General features: G+C 40.0%; 1 protein-coding gene across 2 annotated transcripts in view; it reads left to right on the top strand.

Annotated features, from left to right (window-relative positions):
- Positions 1-16495, top strand: part of NUCKS1 (nuclear casein kinase and cyclin dependent kinase substrate 1) — a 31732-nt gene extending 15237 nt beyond the window's left edge. The window contains exons 2-7 of one of the 2 annotated variants that reach the window (XM_026480507.4): positions 1818-1867; positions 4088-4193; positions 6866-6921; positions 8849-9001; positions 9804-9950; positions 11009-16495. In XM_026480507.4, coding sequence (XP_026336292.1) covers positions 1818-1867; positions 4088-4193; positions 6866-6921; positions 8849-9001; positions 9804-9950; positions 11009-11208 — 712 coding nt within the window. In that variant the 3' untranslated portion in view covers positions 11209-16495. Of the gene's footprint in view, positions 1-1817; positions 1868-4087; positions 4194-6865; positions 6922-8848; positions 9002-9800; positions 9951-11008 lie in introns of both variants that reach the window. The other variant, XM_026480506.4, reaches the window with a different exon arrangement.
- The last annotated feature ends 1004 nt before the right edge of the window (positions 16496-17499 follow it).

Raw genomic sequence — 17499 nt, 5'->3', positions numbered from 1 at the left:
TAAAATCACATGAAATTTACCATCTTAACCATTTTTAAGTGTACGGGTCTATAGTGTTGCAAGCATTCACACTGTTGTGCACCCAATCTCCATACATGGCATTAACTTACTCTCTCCTTCCCCTAGCCCCTGGCATCCACCATTCTTATTTTTTTTAATTTTATTTATTTTTATTTATTTATTTTTGAGAGAGAGAGAACACGAGCGGGGGGAGGGGCAGAGGGAGAAGCAGACCCCACTGAGCAGGGAGCCTGATGTAGGACTGTATCCCAGGACCCTGGGATCATGACCTGAGCCGAAGGCAGACACTTAACCGACTGAGCCACTGAGCCATCCCTCTTTCTTTTTCTTTTTTTAAAGATTTTTTTTTAAGGTTTTGTATATTTATTTGAGAGAGAGCATGCGCACAAGTGGGGGTGGGGGTATCTCAAGCCGACTCAGCTGCAGGGCTCACTCTCCAGACTCTGAGATCATGATTTGAGCAGAAACCAAGAGTCGGACACTCAACCGAATGAGCCACCCAGGCGCCCCAGATTTTATTTTAAGTAGTCTCTACCTCTCATGGGGAGCTCAAACCAAAATCCCAAGATCAGGAGTTGCACACTCTACCAGCTGAGACAGCCATGCGCCCCCACCATTCTTTCTGTCTCTGAATTTGACTGCTCTAGATATCTCATATAAGTGGAATTGATAGTGATGTTTTTAAAATAAACTTTCCTAATACAGTGGTATCGTTTGTTTATAGAATCAGCTGCTTTTAACAAAATATATTTAGAGCATATTTTATAGTTTTGCATCTTGACTTACTGAGGCAGTACGATGAAAAGATAATTCATTGCTGGTAGACCAAAGAAAAACAGAAGCAAAATCCCTGTAAGAGCCTATCTTCTCCAAAGCCAAGGGTATGTCTGTACCTTCCTCCACATCTAAGCCCCATGTTTTCAGAATTCACTCCTATACCGTTCATTTTCACATATTACATACAAATTGTATGTATGCTTGAATTCTGAGCATCCTGTCTTTGGATATAAATGGCGTCTTAATCTATAAAGTTAGGAGTATTCCTCTGCTCAGGGTTAAGTGTAGTTGGTGGCGTGTTTCTTTTAATGATTTCAGTTCACTTATTCAGTATCTAAATGGCACAGTACTTTGAAGGCTCTTTTGAAAGCCAGGCTATTTGGATACTAACATGGAAGCTTTTATATATCTCTGAAGGAGGAATTTTAAACGTTTAGAGTATGAAGTAGGAAAATGGAAATTAAGATTGGTTCAAGTTGTTAAAGATGCCTTACCTAATAGGAAGTACTTAAAATCATTGAGTCAAGTAGATACCTAAATTTGTGAGACTTTCATATTTTTAGTTATGGACCATTTAATAAAAAGCATCTTCTGAATGGATCAGTTGTTTCTTCTATGTAAGGCTTAATCTACTGTCACCGTAATTTGTATATTATAGTGTAACTATTATATAAAAATCACTCTGCCTTGAAAAAACACAGTAATAATTTTATCAGGTATACACGTGTATGTGTATATAGCAGTAAGAATAAAAATGTAAAACATTTACAGTTTTTGGTGCACATGTGATATTTCTGTGTCATTAATGAATACATAGGGTAGTTTGGCTCATTTTGCTGTTTAAGCGTGTTTTGGGAGGTGGGAGGTTTTGAGGGAGAGACTAGTATTTGAGCTATCATTGAGATGAGTTGTAGGAGAATTGTAGTTTGAAATACTTTTGGTTTAAACTAGGCTTTTCTGTAACAACATGTGAAGTCCTACATTTTTATTATCTTAATTAGAGTCTCTTCTTTCTACAGAAATAGAAAGGTCGTTGATTATTCACAGTTTCAGGAATCTGATGATGCTGGTAAGTTTCATGATTTCAATAAATTGTAAATTATGTCAGGCTCTGTGTCACCCAAAACAAAAGTTGAACTTGAATGGATTTTAACTTTCCTTAGTGAGTCATTGATAATAAATACTTAAATAATTTTTTTCTTCTCTGATTTTGGATTCCATAGTTTAAATGTTCAGTAATTCGGATGTAGTATTTATTAGTTGATAGTGTCTCCAGCTATAATCACAGCAAAACTCATACCTTATATTAGTTTAAGTTTTTTGCATAATAAGGTAAGATGAAAGTATTTTGTGAAACATCTTGGATTGTGAACTAATTTGTCATGGAATGAATAGTATATCTTTTTTTATTATTTTTTTTATTTTTATTTTTTTAAGATTTTATTTGTTTATTTGAGAGAGAGAGAGAGGGAGATCACAAGCAGTGGGGAGGGGTAGAGGGAGAAGCAGACGCCCCACTGAGCAGGGAGCCCAATGCGGGGCTCAATCCCAGAACTGTGAGGTCATGACCTGAGCCAAAGGCAGACACTTACCTGACTGAGCCACCCAGGCACCTCTGTCTTTTTTTTTTTTTTTCCTTAAGATTTTATTTATTTATTTGTCAGAGGGAGAGAGCACAAGCAGAGGGAGTGGCAGGCAGAGGGAGAAGCAAGCTCCCCGCTGAACAGGGAGCCTGGGATCATGACCTGAGCCAAAGGCAGACACGTAACCAACTGAGCCACCCAGGTGTCCCTGAATAGTATGTCTTAAATCTGAGCTGTAAACGGTTTCTTTAGAATATGCCTTACTCTCATTATTTTCCAGATGCATTTACTATTTTTTTTAATCTAATTTTACTTATAAAAGTAATATGTGCACTTTGGGAAAACTTAGAAAATGCAGAAATGTAAAGAAGAATAATAACATATAATCCAACCTCCCAGAAGAAATACTAACGTTTATTAAATGCTGCTAAATATTTGCATTTATTCATTTAATCCTTAGTAGAGCAGTCCTATTAAAATGGGGAATACTGTTATTGCTTACAGATAAGGAAATTGAGGCAGAAATATTATTCAAGGTCCCTTGGCTAACACATGGTCATTTTAACCTTTTGTTTAAAAATGTAGTTGAAGTCTTGCTGTAGAATTCTGGGTTCTGTCCCCCTCCTATCCCACTCCTACTTATGAGTATATTTCTCCTGTTAATAAAAGTTATTTGAGAAACTCCTATTAATGGTTGTGTGATATTCCATAATGGAATTTATAATGTGTCCAACCATTTATTACTTGCTGAAGCTTCAGACTACTTCCAGATCTCTCCCCTGTTAATATAATGGTGTAGTAAACAGTTTTAGAAACAGTCAATTTTGGGGGCACCTGAGTGGCTCAGTCATTTGAGCATCTGACTGTTGATCTTGGCTCAGGTCACGATCTCGGGATTGTGGGATTGAGCCCCACGTCGGGCTCTGCGCGGGGCGTGGAGCCTGCTTGAAGATTCTCTCCCTCTCCCTCTGCCCTTCCTCCCTTTCATGATGTGCACCCTCTCTCTACAATAAATAAGTCTTTAGGGGCGCCTGGGTGGCTCAGGTGGTTAAGCAACTGCCTTCAGTTCAGGTCATGATCCTGGAGTCCCAGGATCAAGTCCCACGTCGGGCTCCCAGCTCAGCAGGGAGTCTGCTTCTCCCTCTGACCCTCTCCCCTCATGCTGTCACACTCTCTCTCAAATAAATAATAAGTCTTTAAAAAAAGAAATGATCCATTTTTAAGATTGGATAATTTTCTTTAGTTCTATAGGACTTTTGAAATTGGAGGGATTTTCCTCAAGTGTCACAATGCTGCATTTAATACTGCAGTTTAAAAGTAATTTACTTGATAACAGTAATTGTGTTAGGATTGTAGAATTGTGGGTTCTCTACATTCTAAAATGCTTGTATTGCTTTATTACTGTAATAGTTTTCAAGTAAATAGGAAGATGTTGAAACATGGCAATATCTTTAAGAAATTAAAAGGGTATGAAATGGTAAAGAGATATTTGGCTATGGGTATATTAAAGTAAACGCATGAGGACTAAAAGGGACTGGGGTAGAAAACAATTTATTTTTTAAAAATGAAAGAAAATTATTTGGGAAATCCTGCCCCCTCACTTTTCAATAGCTTGAGAGATATTTATCTCCCAAAATAAGCAGTGGTGATTTCTACATGTAAAAATCATAATATAGTTCATTGAATTTGAAAAATGCTCTGTTTAGATGAAGATTATGGAAGAGATTCAGGCCCTCCAGCTAAGAAAATTCGGTCATCTCCCCGAGAAGCTAAAAATAAGAGGCGATCTGGAAAGAATTCACAGGAGGATAGGTAAGAGGCATTGTTAATCTCTTCCTGCTTACTCTGGCCCACTGGAGGTGAGGGTGGTCTCTGATTTCTGAATTGGTGGAATCTCTGTTTACTTTGGGAAAGTGCTTATTGTCCATTTCATGTTGTTTTGCGTATTTCTTACTATCTCAGGCCTTGCTTCTTGAGTCTGCACGTTACCCTCTTTAAGGTCACGAGGCTTACTTGAACTCAACCTGGAATCCAAGGTGATCTCCAGGAATGCCTTTGTCACTGCCTCAGACCTCCGAACATAAGCAGAGAGATTGTTTAAGTATGTAATTTGTTACCTAACGTTAGTATTGACATTTTCATCGTAGTGCTAGCAGAATGAGTGACCTCTCCCTTTCAGTCACCCGGCACTGGCAGAATCGTAACTAAAGCTTTTAGAATCCTAAGTTGTGTAGCCTGCTGAGTTTTACTGTCTATAATCAGTTCTCCTTTGTTCAGATACCTTAATCATTCATGGGTTTTTTTTTTCCCCTTTCCTTTAGTTTTATAAACAAGTTCACAGGAGCTGTGATTTTGACTGTAATTGCTTCATGAAGCTAGGATATTATAATTTTTGCCTCTGCGATCATGGATCCACACACTCTCATACTTCGTGTAGCATAACTGTAAGACCTTCTTAATGATGGTGATGGTGGTGATGATGACCTCTACCATTTATGATTCTTTGCCAGTCTCTATTATGTGCTACTTTATATTCATTTTCATTCAGTACTCGTAACACCTTTATTAGGGTACTGCTAGTTTAGAGATGGTCCAGCGATTGATCCAAGGTTTTCCAGCAAAGGGACCACCAGGTTTTGGAACCATGTCTGTTGGACTCCAAAGTCCACGTCTTAACCATTAGGCAATACTACTTCCAAATACTACTGTTAAGTAGGAGAGTTCAAAGAAATGAAATCTTTCTTATCAGTTCTTCCAAGATACTTACCTTCAAGTACTAAAATCTTATAAAATAAAGCCCCACACAGAAGTCTTTGCATTCTGAATTCACAAGATGCTAAATTTGTAGAAATAACAATATTTACCTCCAATATTTTCTTTCCTGGAAAATTTCAGAGACGTGGTTTTGATGAAAAATCAGACAAGATTGTGCTGTGGAAGACAAGTCTTTCGTGGTTTTGTAGTCTGTCTCTCTAACCCAGTTTTGTATAACAGCCCAGTTGCGGTTCTCTTTCGTTATATTCATTGTTTAGATTTCTCTTAGGAATGAATTTCTCTGTCCCTTGCTGCCTGTTAAAATGTCTCATCAATATAATTCATATCTAGCCTAGAGTTTTCCTTGTTCTAATCATTCGGTTTTATTTTTCTTTCCTAAGTGTCAGGAGTGGCTGAAATACGGTTTTGTTGCCGTTTATATTAACTGCCTCGTACAGTTTATTCCCTCAGACTGTTGTTGTGTGGAGTTTTCTATTGGTCTCTACTTAAAAGTTGAGCTTTTACTTGACTTTATTGTAATGGGACTCAAGGATTAATGGTCCCTATAAACCCGATAGTAAAAGAACTAGAGAAAGCAGTCGTTCTTCGTCATTGTGACTTGTGAATTCAGTGCTTATTTTGCAGAAAAACATTTAGAATAGTCACAGGTTCCAGAATTACAGTGTGTCTTAGATTGCTTAGTAAAGAAATATATTTGGTTTTTCTCTTTGTTCAGGAATCTTGGTTTGGTAGTTTGTCATTTGAGTGTGGTCTAGATTATAGGAAATACCAAAAGAGATTTACAAGACCTGCTGTTTGAAAAAGCTATGAAGGCAATTTTTATGTATGAGCGTTTCTTTTTTTTGTTTATTGGAAACAATTCTCATTGAATCATAAAATTTTAGCACTGAGGAGTACGAGGTGATTTGCTTGAGATCATACAACTAATTAATGACAAAGACAGGACACTAGAACCCAGATTCCCCAGTTCAGATTTGTAAGGACATAAAGTGTGCATCTTTGTGACTTAAAAAAACTGTTTCATAAAACTTTCCATTGAACTTTGAAGCACCGTCTCCTTATTTTACTTTGCAGTGATCTTGAGCTGACTCTTATTTTCTCCATGATACAAGCAGGTCTATGTGTTGGTGTTTCTGATGTATTACAAATATTGGAGGCAGAAAATATAAGGAGATAGTTAGTTGATTTATTTTCATTTTGTTTTAGATAAATTTTCAAGGATATTGTAATTTATATAATTGCACTCTGGTTTCCTCTAATAATTGTGTTCTAGGTGTTTTTTGCGTCTATATTTGGTGCTATCCATTTAATTGCCTACTTTCCCAACATTCACACGTTATGTAATTTGTTTTTAGTATTTTTGTACTCTGCCTCTGACAACAGAATTGTTTTTTATTATTAAATGTTCTTGTGAACCAGGCCTTATCCACAGGTGAGACATTTTCAGGCCGTGTTGAGATACCTTCTTTTTTTCCTTTGGGTCTTTGAAAACAGTATTTTCCAGATGTAGATAAAATGGTGCGTATTCATTAGCATGCCTGCAAAGTTAGGGAAATAATAGAAGCAGTTTCACTCCTCAGCGTCTGTTTGACTGTTACATCTACAACAGAGGCGTTCTTCAGTGGTCTTCCCTGTCAGAGACACCGGGATCTATGTTCACTTAGATTTTGATCTAAGATTTTTAAACTTTTCCCCCCTTCCCTTTCTAGTGAGGACTCTGAAGAAAAAGATGTGAAGACCAAGAAGGATGATTCTCACTCAGCAGGTAGTAAACAGTTTTTAATATAATAGGGGATTGATTCATATCTCTATTCATTGGACATTTTAATAAGTGGTTTTATAATAATTCCAGGCACTGTTGTAAATACTGGCATTACAAAGAGGTTGCCATCTTTGAAGAGTTCAATGCTCGTGGCTTGCTACAGTCTCCTGTGAGGGTTTTTGTTAACATGCTTACACGCTCTGTCCCACCCCAGGATTTCTGATTCAGTAGGTCTCAGTGGGACATTGGGGCTTTGTTTTTTAAAAATATTTACAGATTATTCTCATGCATAATTAACATTGACAACCACTTACATGAACAAATAACAGACATCAAACTAAATAGGTTTTTCTTTTTTTTAAGATTTTTATTTATTCATTTGACAGAGAGAGAGACAACCAGCGAGAGAGGGAACACAAGCAGGGGGAGTGGGAGAGGGAGAAGCAGGCTTCCCGCAGAGCGGGAAGCCCGATGCGGGGCTCGATCCCAGGACCCTGGGATCACGCCCTGAGCCGAAGGCAGACGCTTAACAACTGAGCCACCCAGGCGCCCCCAAACTAAATAGATTTAAAAGAGCATATATAACACCAAGAGACATAGAGCTCTAAAGGGGGGGGCAGTGATGAACTCTGGGGTAAAGAGCAAGCAAAGGGTAGTTTTGCACTTACCTGTTTCAGCTGGCAAGTAGTCCTTTGAAACAGTAGCCACAGAGAAGGCTTTCTCAGTAAGAATTTTTTTTTTTTTTTTAAAGATTTATTTATTTATTTATTTGACAGAGATAGAGACAGCCAGCGAGAGAGGGAACACAAGCAGGGGGAGTGGGAGAGGAAGACGCAGGCTCATAGCAGAGGAGCCTGATATGGGGCTCGATCCCATAACACCGGGATCACGCCCTGAGCTGAAGGCAGACGCCTAACCACTGTGCCACCCAGGCGCCCCTCTCAGTAAGAATTTTAACACAAAAGCATTAATAGAGACTCCATGGCCAAATGAAATGTTAAATCCTGATTACTTGTTGGTATTTATATTTCTGAATTTAACTCTTCTCAGTATTGAGGGTTTATTCCGTGTTGCTCCCAACCACTTTAGTTTTGACCTACACTCCCCTGCTTTTGCCTTCCTGGATCTCCCTCTACATGAGATTGCTGTTAGCTAATATGTGGAGGGTAGACAAAGTTCCACTGAATTCACTCCCTTGAGCTGTTTGCTTTCATTCCTTTTCTAGCCTGTTATCTGACTGCCTAAGTTGAAAACACATATGTTTTATAACTTAGAATAATACCATTGGAAGCCAGTCTTCCCCTTTTCTATTTAAAAATATTTTTCTAGGGGCACCTGGGTGACTCAGTTCGTTAAAGCTTTCGACTCAGGTCATGATCTCAGGGTCTTGAGATCGGGAACCGCTCATCTGTGTGGAGCCTGCTTTTAGATTGCCTCCCCACCCCCACCCCACCCCTGCTAGTGTTTTCTCTCTCTCTCTCTCTCTCTCTCTCTCTCTCTCTCACACACACACACACACACACACACACATACACACACACATACACACACACACACACAATTCTAACTTTAGTTTCTAAAAACCGTGAACGTCAATTGAAATGTAATTGATCATTTTCGGGCGACGCAGTGATATACAAGTTTAAAATACAGTATAGGAAGCATGTATTCACACCTAAATTCAGCTTTATGATTACTTAAAACTACATGCCTATGCTATTTTCTATGCAATAATGAGGACATAATCTTTTTTAAGTTCATTCTTTGAATTTTAGCTCCTCTTTTATGTATTTGGTAGGAATTGTTAAGGATACAATTACGCCACTGAATGAGGGGAAGCCGCAGGCTCTGTCTCATCTTGGCTCTTCTAGTCAGCTGTCAGATAAATGCACAGCTCTCTGATCGCTGCGTTGTAACTCTGATATTACAGAGGACAGCGAAGATGAGAAAGAAGATCATAAAAATGTGCGCCAGCAGCGACAGGCCGCCTCTAAAGCAGCTTCCAAGCAGAGAGAGATGCTCATGGAAGATGTGGGCAGTGAGGACGAGCAGGAGGAGGAGGAGGAGGCACCATTCCAGGAGAGTACGTGGCGCTGTCTTGTTACTTGGGTCGTGATCATAGTTTGTGACCTTTTCTTCTGCGTTGTTGTGGCCGCTAAAGGTTACAGCCAGTGTCTCCAATTAGATGTTTGCTATTAGAAGAAATGGGTGTTTTTGATATTGGTTGATATTTTAAAAGGTTCACGGCTCCTCTTGATTGTGATGTCCGTCATTGGAACTCAAGTACTAAACAAACAGTTGTTAAAGTAACGGTTACATGGTGGGTGTGGTGATTAGGATTTGTATTTTGGCCTGGGAGCAAAAGGTAGAGACGTCCTCCCCTGACAACAAAAAAAATGTTAATAGCAGAACGTAGGTGTTTCACACGTTACTCAGATTAATAAACTATGTATTTTTGCTTTGTATTTGGCTTTAATTTCATTTATTCGTAGTTGGGCCAAAAACACTAAATTGTTTCCGTTTCATTTCCGTGGTCTCCCCAGTACTACAAGGGAACGATGGAACTACCAAAAGTTATTTGCTGGGAAAAAAAGAAGCTATGTGATGGCTTCAGTTTTTATTCAGATTAAGTTTTATCTCTTCCTGTTTTCAACCGACTCTTTGAACAAGTCAGTGGTGCAGCCCTGGTGTGCGTGCTAACCCCGCTCTACACGTGGGACTGGGGATGACTCCAGCCAGACTGGCCGCACAGCTGCCACCAGAATCCAAGAGTGTTTGACTCCCAGATCCCCTCCTCCCGTCATGCTTAGCGCTGTCTCCCTTCGTTCCCTTGGGAGGATGTATACATTAAGTTGGACTTTGAAATTCTTCTTTCCTCTCAGAAGATTCTGGCAGCGATGAAGATTTCCTAATGGAAGACGATGATGATAGTGACTATGGCAGTTCAAAAAAGAAAAACAAAAAGATGGTTAAGAAGTCCAAACCTGAGAGAAAAGAAAAGAAAATGCCCAAACCCAGGCTAAAGGCCACAGGTGAGTTGTGCACAAGTGAAATTAAATGGCTGCTTTGAAAAATTTCAAGAACCAATCAACTTTCTCTACAGAAATTCTTCATGAGGGCTTGCCATTGGCCACATACCTCACAAGAATAAGAGAGTTCTGCGAGGCTCCGGTCTTCCACACTGGGAAGGATCACTTGTTTATTAGTAAGGCCCGTGGCCCCTGCAGGAGTTCGGCGGCGCAGCCCCATCCCGCGGCTGCCCCCTCCCGCAGCAGGGTTGGCAGCGACCCGGCGGCAGGAACCCCGCAGCAGCAGAGCCGCGCCTGCGCTTTCCCCGCCCGCATCACAACCCCAGCGGCCAGGCAAGACCTGACCTGGTGAAAATGCACACCTGTAACCACAGGTTCCAGGACTGCTGTCTGATCCTTACACCATCCTTGTGCTAGAATAAAACCACACTTGGCAACCTGGATTCATTTTCTTGGAGCCATTGTGGGGTGCCAGATACTGTCCTAGTCACAGCTCGTTTGTCGGGAAATCAGAAAGCTAGATTTGCTTTGTTTTTCTCCTGGCCGATAGAACTGGTGGTTTTTACATTTCTTACTGCTCGGAATCATGGAACTGTCAAAAGTTCCTTGATGAGGGCACCCAGCTGGCTCAACCGTAGAGCATGCGACTCTTGATCTCGGTCATGAGTTCGAGCCCCGCGTTGGGCATAGGGTTTACTTAAAAAAAATAAAATAAATGACACATCCTTAGAAAAAAATTTTTTTTAAATTTGATGACTCCAGTTTCTGTTCACGTTGTTGTATCCATTCTTTTTGACCCGCTTTTTAAACATGACTTTTATCATGAACAGCTTGTGTTCACGAGCCACTAAGGATGGTGTGCAGTTTTGCAGCACCCTGTTCCTTTATTACAAACGTTACTGCGTATAACAGCACCATAGTGCTGGCAGGAGTGATTGGAACCAGTGCCCACCTTGAGTTTTAGTCAGCTGGGGTGTGGTCTTTATTTGTTTTGTTTTATAGCCGATTTTTATTCAAAGATCTTCTCTTCCCTTCCCCACATTGGTATTTTTCTTCTCCAGTGACGCCAAGCCCTGTGAAAGGCAAAGGGAAGGTGGGTCGCCCCACAGCTTCAAAGGCATCAAAGGAAAAGACTCCTTCTCCCAAAGAAGAAGACGAGGAACCAGAAAGCCCTCCAGAAAAGAAGCCCTCCGCAAGCCCTCCACCTGAGAAATCGGGGGACGAAGGGTCCGAAGATGAAGCCCAGTCTGGGGAGGATTAAAAAAGTGATCATGGTTTGGGGAGAGATTTTATTAAAAAAAAGAGAAAAAAAAAGAAAAAAGAAAAAGGGGGAAAAAAAAGAAAACCTACTTAAGATAGAACATGGTTTTGGCTATGGCTTGACTCATGGGCTTTCAGTGCTTTTTTTCCTTTTCTTGAAAATAACATATTCTCTCTCTCTCTCTCTCTTTTTTTTAAGAAAACCATTGTAAGTTTAATTTACCTTTTTGTCCCTTGGTCCTCTCTTTGCCATCACCCCTCTTTCCCACCCCTTCCCAATGAAAGCCATGTCAAAAAGTAATCACTGGATTGACTGCTTCACCTTTTTATTTTTAATGGAAGGTATACCACAGTTGTAAAGCAATAAGATTTGAGATGAACACTATGGAAATTTTGCTTTTTGCTAAATGGTAGCAAGTTGAACCATAATCAAAAAACGTAGAAGGGTTTTAGTTAAAAATGATTGCTTCTTTCTCTACCTGGACTTAAAAAAATCAATTGTCATCTAATACAAGTTTATATGTCTATATACATAAGTATAGATGTCTAAAAAAATCATGATGTTAAACTTCCATTGATGGGGCAGGTAGGACATAAAGATGAATTCTGAATTGTTACTAAAAGTATTCGTATTTTTTACCTTGGGGGCAAGGCAGGGAATGGTATTACCTGACCTTGTTTGAGCGTGTGGTTTTGGGGTTTTGGGGTTTTGGGGGTTTTTTTGTTTTGGTTTTTTTTTTAATTTCATCACTTGTTATCTCAAAGAGACCCGGAGCCAGTGATCCTTTTATCCTGCTACAGCCTTTCAGGAACTTTAAAAGAACAAAAAAAAGGCAAAAAAAAAAAAAAAAAAGGCCACCAAAACTTAAATCACTCTTGATTTCCTATTTCATTCTCTAATGGTTCATGTTTTTAAATATATATGTATCTAGTCTGTTTCTTGGATAAAATTTAACCAAGGATCAAAAAAAAAAAAGAACCCTAGAATTTAAATGGCAAGATCTATACCAGAGTGGATTTCTTCTTAACTGACAATGTTTAGGTTTTAAGCAAATAAAGTACCAATTAATGTGAAACTCAATCACAAAGACTTGAGATTTTTCCTTTATGAAAATAGGAAATTGAAATTCTTTTATGCCAAAAATGTGCATTCAGATCCCATGAACCATGCTCTGTTTTTATCTGGGGATAGAATGTTTTTTTCACATACCTATCTTCCCATTTCTTCATAGACACATGAAATGCATCTCTCAGCTTCCTGCTCCTAGATAGGATACCACTGCATACCCCCTCCCCAGAGCCTGCTGGCTCTGCTCTGAGACATGATTTCTCCTGGCTCTCTTCTTCACTTTACATTCTGCGCTTGACTGGGAGTATGGTAAATGCAACTTCCAGACTGTTCGATTTGCTTTTGTCTTTCTCCTGGTACCCCTGCTTACAGCTCACGTTGCTTAAAGCAAAAGTTTCAGGGGCCCAGGGCCAGAGAGACCATGGGGTTAAGAGCCTATGTGCCACGAGAACAGACTTCACATGCCTTATGAAAGTAGTCAGGAGATAGTTCTGTAGGTTTGATCCTCTGCATCCTGATACCATGAGCTCATGGGAGCAAGGGTTAGGGGTCTTAGTGTGCTAATAAGTTGAAAAAATAGTGAAATCTAACCTCTGCCTTTTTATGTAGTGTGCTGCTTCGATATCTTATGCAGTTCGCTTTCTGTCTTTTAAGTTAGAGCATGTTTTTCTCTTAGACAACATGGCTTTCTTGCAGATGTTCCTAGAACAAAGGGTTATTTAAGGAATATTTTTACTCTGATTTTTAAGACACTTTAAGGACTATCCTTACTGTGGGACTTTCTAAAATAACACCCGGCGGCAGAGTCCTTTCACTGTTGCGCACTGCGCGTGCTAGAGAATGAATTTGGAGATTTTAGTACTTGGCCAAAAATGCAAACCTTGAACATAAGTTGCAGTTGGATTATTATCTTTCATGAAGGTTAACTTTAGAGTTGTAAATTTTGTAATGAGGGTGTTAAAGATTATTCTGTCTGCTTTAGTGGTGGGTTTGGGTATCCAATTGTAACAAGAAGGTTCGTGTTCGTCTAGTAAAAGACCTCTCAGTGTTTCCACCATGCACGTCTGTTTTTAGGGGTTTATAACTTTAAGTCCTACATTCCTAATAACATTTGGACTTTTCTTAGATTATGTTTCGTGAAGATGGGGGGGCTCTTTTAAAACTTTAGCCTCGGTATTTTATGTAACACGGTCTCTTTAATATATTACTCTGCACTAACATCTCTGATATATGCTCATTCTTCAGAAGCAGTCCTGTCTTCTAGGTTACTTGTGTGCATTTGGTTGTGATCCCTTTTTTAAAAATTAATTCATGAGATTGAAAAATGTCTTATATATTTCTAATGGACTAGACAAAAGGATCTGTGTCCCCAAGTGAGACAGGCTCTGAATGACCTTTTTTTTTTCACTTTTTATTATTGATTTAAAACACTCTAGTCTTCCCCTCAAATCATGCATGCGTATAGGAGGACAACTGTGGTGTCTCAACTGGAAACAGGTGCTCAATAGTCAGGCTTGGTAGCAACGTCAGGACCAGGTGACAAGCTAGAAGCTAACAGTGACTGGCCATTGGCACCACCCTTGACTCAACTCCCGTTTTTCCCTCTAGCGTGCCTATGGTGACCTGCCGAGCGCGTCGTTCGCGGTCTTGTTTGCAGTGCTCAGGAAGTGGGACGTTCTCGCAGAAGGTGCTTGTGGTACCTGAATTCTTAGCTCTGTTAGGCTTACCTCTGGAACATGGACCTCGGCAGCTATGCTGCCTGACACTACATTCTAGTTCTTGCGATTCTGTGTTTCCGTACTTCCCTCCCCAACACCCACAGCTAGAAATGGGTAGCTTGCATCTAATTAAATCCGTAACTTGCTGCTGCTTTTAGCCCTCCCACCGCAGGTGGGAATCAGTGGAGCGGGCCCACAGGATACATTTCAGTGACAGTAGGTTTGTCTTGCTTTCTGAAGCCTCTCTCCCTTTCATAGCCCCACGCCCTGTGCAGTCCACGAAGGGAAAGTGATGGGTGTGTCCTCCTTTAGGGAGGTAACAGTGCAAGTGTTTTCCTCTGGAAGAATAGTAGTCGATTTCCCACGAAGGAGCTTGGATCCTGTTTTTTTTTCCCCCCACAGTAACTGGTTTGTTCCATTTCAGTCCTCAGTTCATACCTATCCTTGGCACTAGTTGAAAGAGCATTTTCTTATAGGTAACGCGAATCAAGAGTGGAATTTGAGGTTATAATCCAGTAAAGTTTTTGGCACTTGTGGATATGGTCAGCTAGACTCGATGCTTTTTTTTTTTTTTAATGTTTCTTCTTTTATCCATGAACATACAAGTAACAAGTGGATTTTAGAGTACTAGTTGGGAGAAGGAGGGGCTTATCTTTAAACCAGTTTAAGAGATGCTTTGAGAGTAGTAGGAAGGCAAGAGCAGAATTTACCAGGAGCAATAGAGAAAGCTTTATAAAAGATTATGCGGCCATTGTTGCTGTTCTGAAGAGGGGGGGGTTGGATTTGACCAGTTCTTTCTGTTTCTGCATCACCAGTAGCTGCACTGTGAAGAAACGATCACCTTAGGAGTTTGGAAAGGACAACACCTGGGCTCTGCTCTTTAAAGGCATTCAGATAGATACGTAAGCAGAACAAGTAATAAACATTTCCTGCTGCGGGATAGGGAAAATAGAGCAAGCTGTTTGCTCTTGGGGTCAGAAAATTGTCTTTTATCTGTGCATAGAGCTGGGTTTATTTGAAAAGGGACTTAGTTTGAATATTGGGACATCAAGCTATCTATAGCCAAGTTTCCATCTGCAACCGATTTTCCCTTCATCTTGGGATGAACCTGATACAAAATGACTCTTTGAATCCCAAATCCCTAAGTTACACTTTTTTTCAAAGCCTAATTCACAAAATTCACAGTGGTGCTGACTGTGTATTAGCCACTATTGGGAAAAGCCCCGTAAACCTGCCTGTTGCCATCCAATGGAGGGACTGAGCTGGCGACAGCTGTCCGAGCATGCTTTGTGTGGCTGGTGGACTGCCACCATTGTGCATACACTTTGTACATCAGGGGTGAAGGGAGGGTTTTCTAGATTTATGGGGGGAGGGTAAAATTAGAATTTTCTTTCTTTTTTTTTTTTTTTTTTGGTTGTTCCTTTTTCAATGGGGTGTAGGGGTATAGTACTCAGCTTATGCCCTAAATAACATGTATAAAACCCCCGGAAATATTGTGTGGGTGTGTGTGTGTGAGTGTGTGTTTGTATATGTCTGGCAAGTAAACTTTCGTCTTCGGGAAATTAGTGAATTCTTTTCTTCTTTTCCTCCAGAAGTATTTGTTACAAGATTTGTAAATAAGAGCTCTAAGTAGAGTTTGTTTACCATGAACATGTTGCAGCAAACCTTATACACCTAATTCCTGCAAGATTTAAGGAAAGACTTGAAGACTTGCCAGGTGAAGGAAGCAGCAGCCAAGTTCTCAGTAATTGTTTGCCTTGATTCATCTTTCAGACTTCGTTTTTGCCAGTTCGAAAACTCCCAGTCTTCCTTGATTTTAGTTCTTAATCTTCTACGTTCTGAGCAGGAAGGATTATAGAGAGGAACCTGTTTAAATGTATTTAATTAGTCCGTGGGCTGAGACGGGGGGCATCCCTTTCTTAATACTACAGTGTTGCTAGATACGTGATCAGACACCAGGGGGTTGGGCGTCCTTGCGACACCTTCACGGTGCTCACATCGGCAGCGTGGTACTAAGGAAGTTGAAGTTTGAATGTAACCACTTTATTTAAAAGATTTCTTTTTTAATTTAAATGAAATGAGGTTGAAGTGAACATGATTTTGTTGACCATGTTCGTGAATTATAGATGCAACATGCATTGGTAGACTTGTGTGATGGTCTTTTGTGATACTTAATTTTTACATATCCCAGTCTCTGTATGTATCTGCATAGACAAAGAAAAAACAAACTCCTGCTTTCTTTCATTGAAGGGTCTCCAGGACTGCGCGTCTGCTCCTGAGCTCTGTTTTGAGTATGTGTATCCTTTGCTTGTATTTTGTATTAAAAAAAATAAGAAAAAGAACCCTTTATTGTTGAGCATGTTGGCATTGTCCCCTTTATTTTTTTCTCTTTTTGGGACATACGAAGCAAGTTATTCTTTTTCTGTATCTTTTTTTCTTTTGTAAACTTTTTTTTTTTGTTTTGTTTAAAAATGGCTTTATAAAAGGGCTTTTATAACCCAGATGTGTGCTCTGTGTACTTCTTAAAACACTCTCAAGCAAACACACTAATTCTACAGTTGATCACCTTGACCTGTCCGCTCCCGGTCCAGCCTGACTCTAGGGTGCAACTTGCTTCCGGAATGAATTCTTTAGACACTATCACTGTTGTTGGTGACAAGAAAGGCATGTCTTGTCTCAAAAGTCAAAAGGAGTAATTAATAGTTAAAGAGCATGGAATGAAGAGGTAGTCGATTTCCTAACTTCTGATAATTGGGGGAGCACTGCACTGGGTGCACGAGGATTCCTAGTTAGCATTTTTCCTCATGTTCACATCCAAGGTTATGTAGTTGTGGAGGGCAAAATCCTTTCAACAATAATATATGGGAGAAGATAATACTTATATTCAAAAAACACATTTGCATTCAATTTCAGATACCCATATGAACGACACTAACCTGCAATTTAGGCTAAATATTACTTAGATATATGGTATAAGATCCATCTTTAGGGCGCCTGGGTGGCTCAGTTGGTTAGGCAACTGCCTTTGGCTCAAGTCATGGTCCCAGGGTCCTGGGATCAAGCCTTGCATCTGGCTCCCTGCTTGGAAGGGAACCTGCTTCTGCTCCCCCTGCTTGTACTCTTTCTGTCAAATAAAATCTTTAAAAAAAAAAAAAATCCCTCTTTAGAATTGGGCTGATATCGTAGCTATCGGGGCTTTTATTCCTTTCTTCCTTTCCCCTTGTTTTACATTCTTGCCTTGTCATCTAAATATTGTAATTAACATACCAACTCAGCTTGGCTTTGAAATTTGCATGCTATTACCACTCAGTGACTAGATAACTTTATTTCTTACAGAGTTGTTTATCCCAGGTCAAAGTTGACTTCAGAAGAACCAGCCACTTTTCCTCAATCTCTAGGTGTTTTGGGGCCCCTGGGTGGCTCAGTTGGTTAAGTGTCCAACTCTTGATTGCTGTTCAGGTCATGATCTCAGGGTCATGAGACTGAGCCCCGTGGAAGGCTCCTT

Source organism: Ursus arctos, unplaced genomic scaffold, assembly GCF_023065955.2.
Source record: "Ursus arctos isolate Adak ecotype North America unplaced genomic scaffold, UrsArc2.0 scaffold_2, whole genome shotgun sequence".
Lineage (NCBI taxonomy): Eukaryota > Metazoa > Chordata > Mammalia > Carnivora > Ursidae > Ursus > Ursus arctos.
This window is presented reverse-complemented; position numbering and strand designations above follow the sequence as displayed.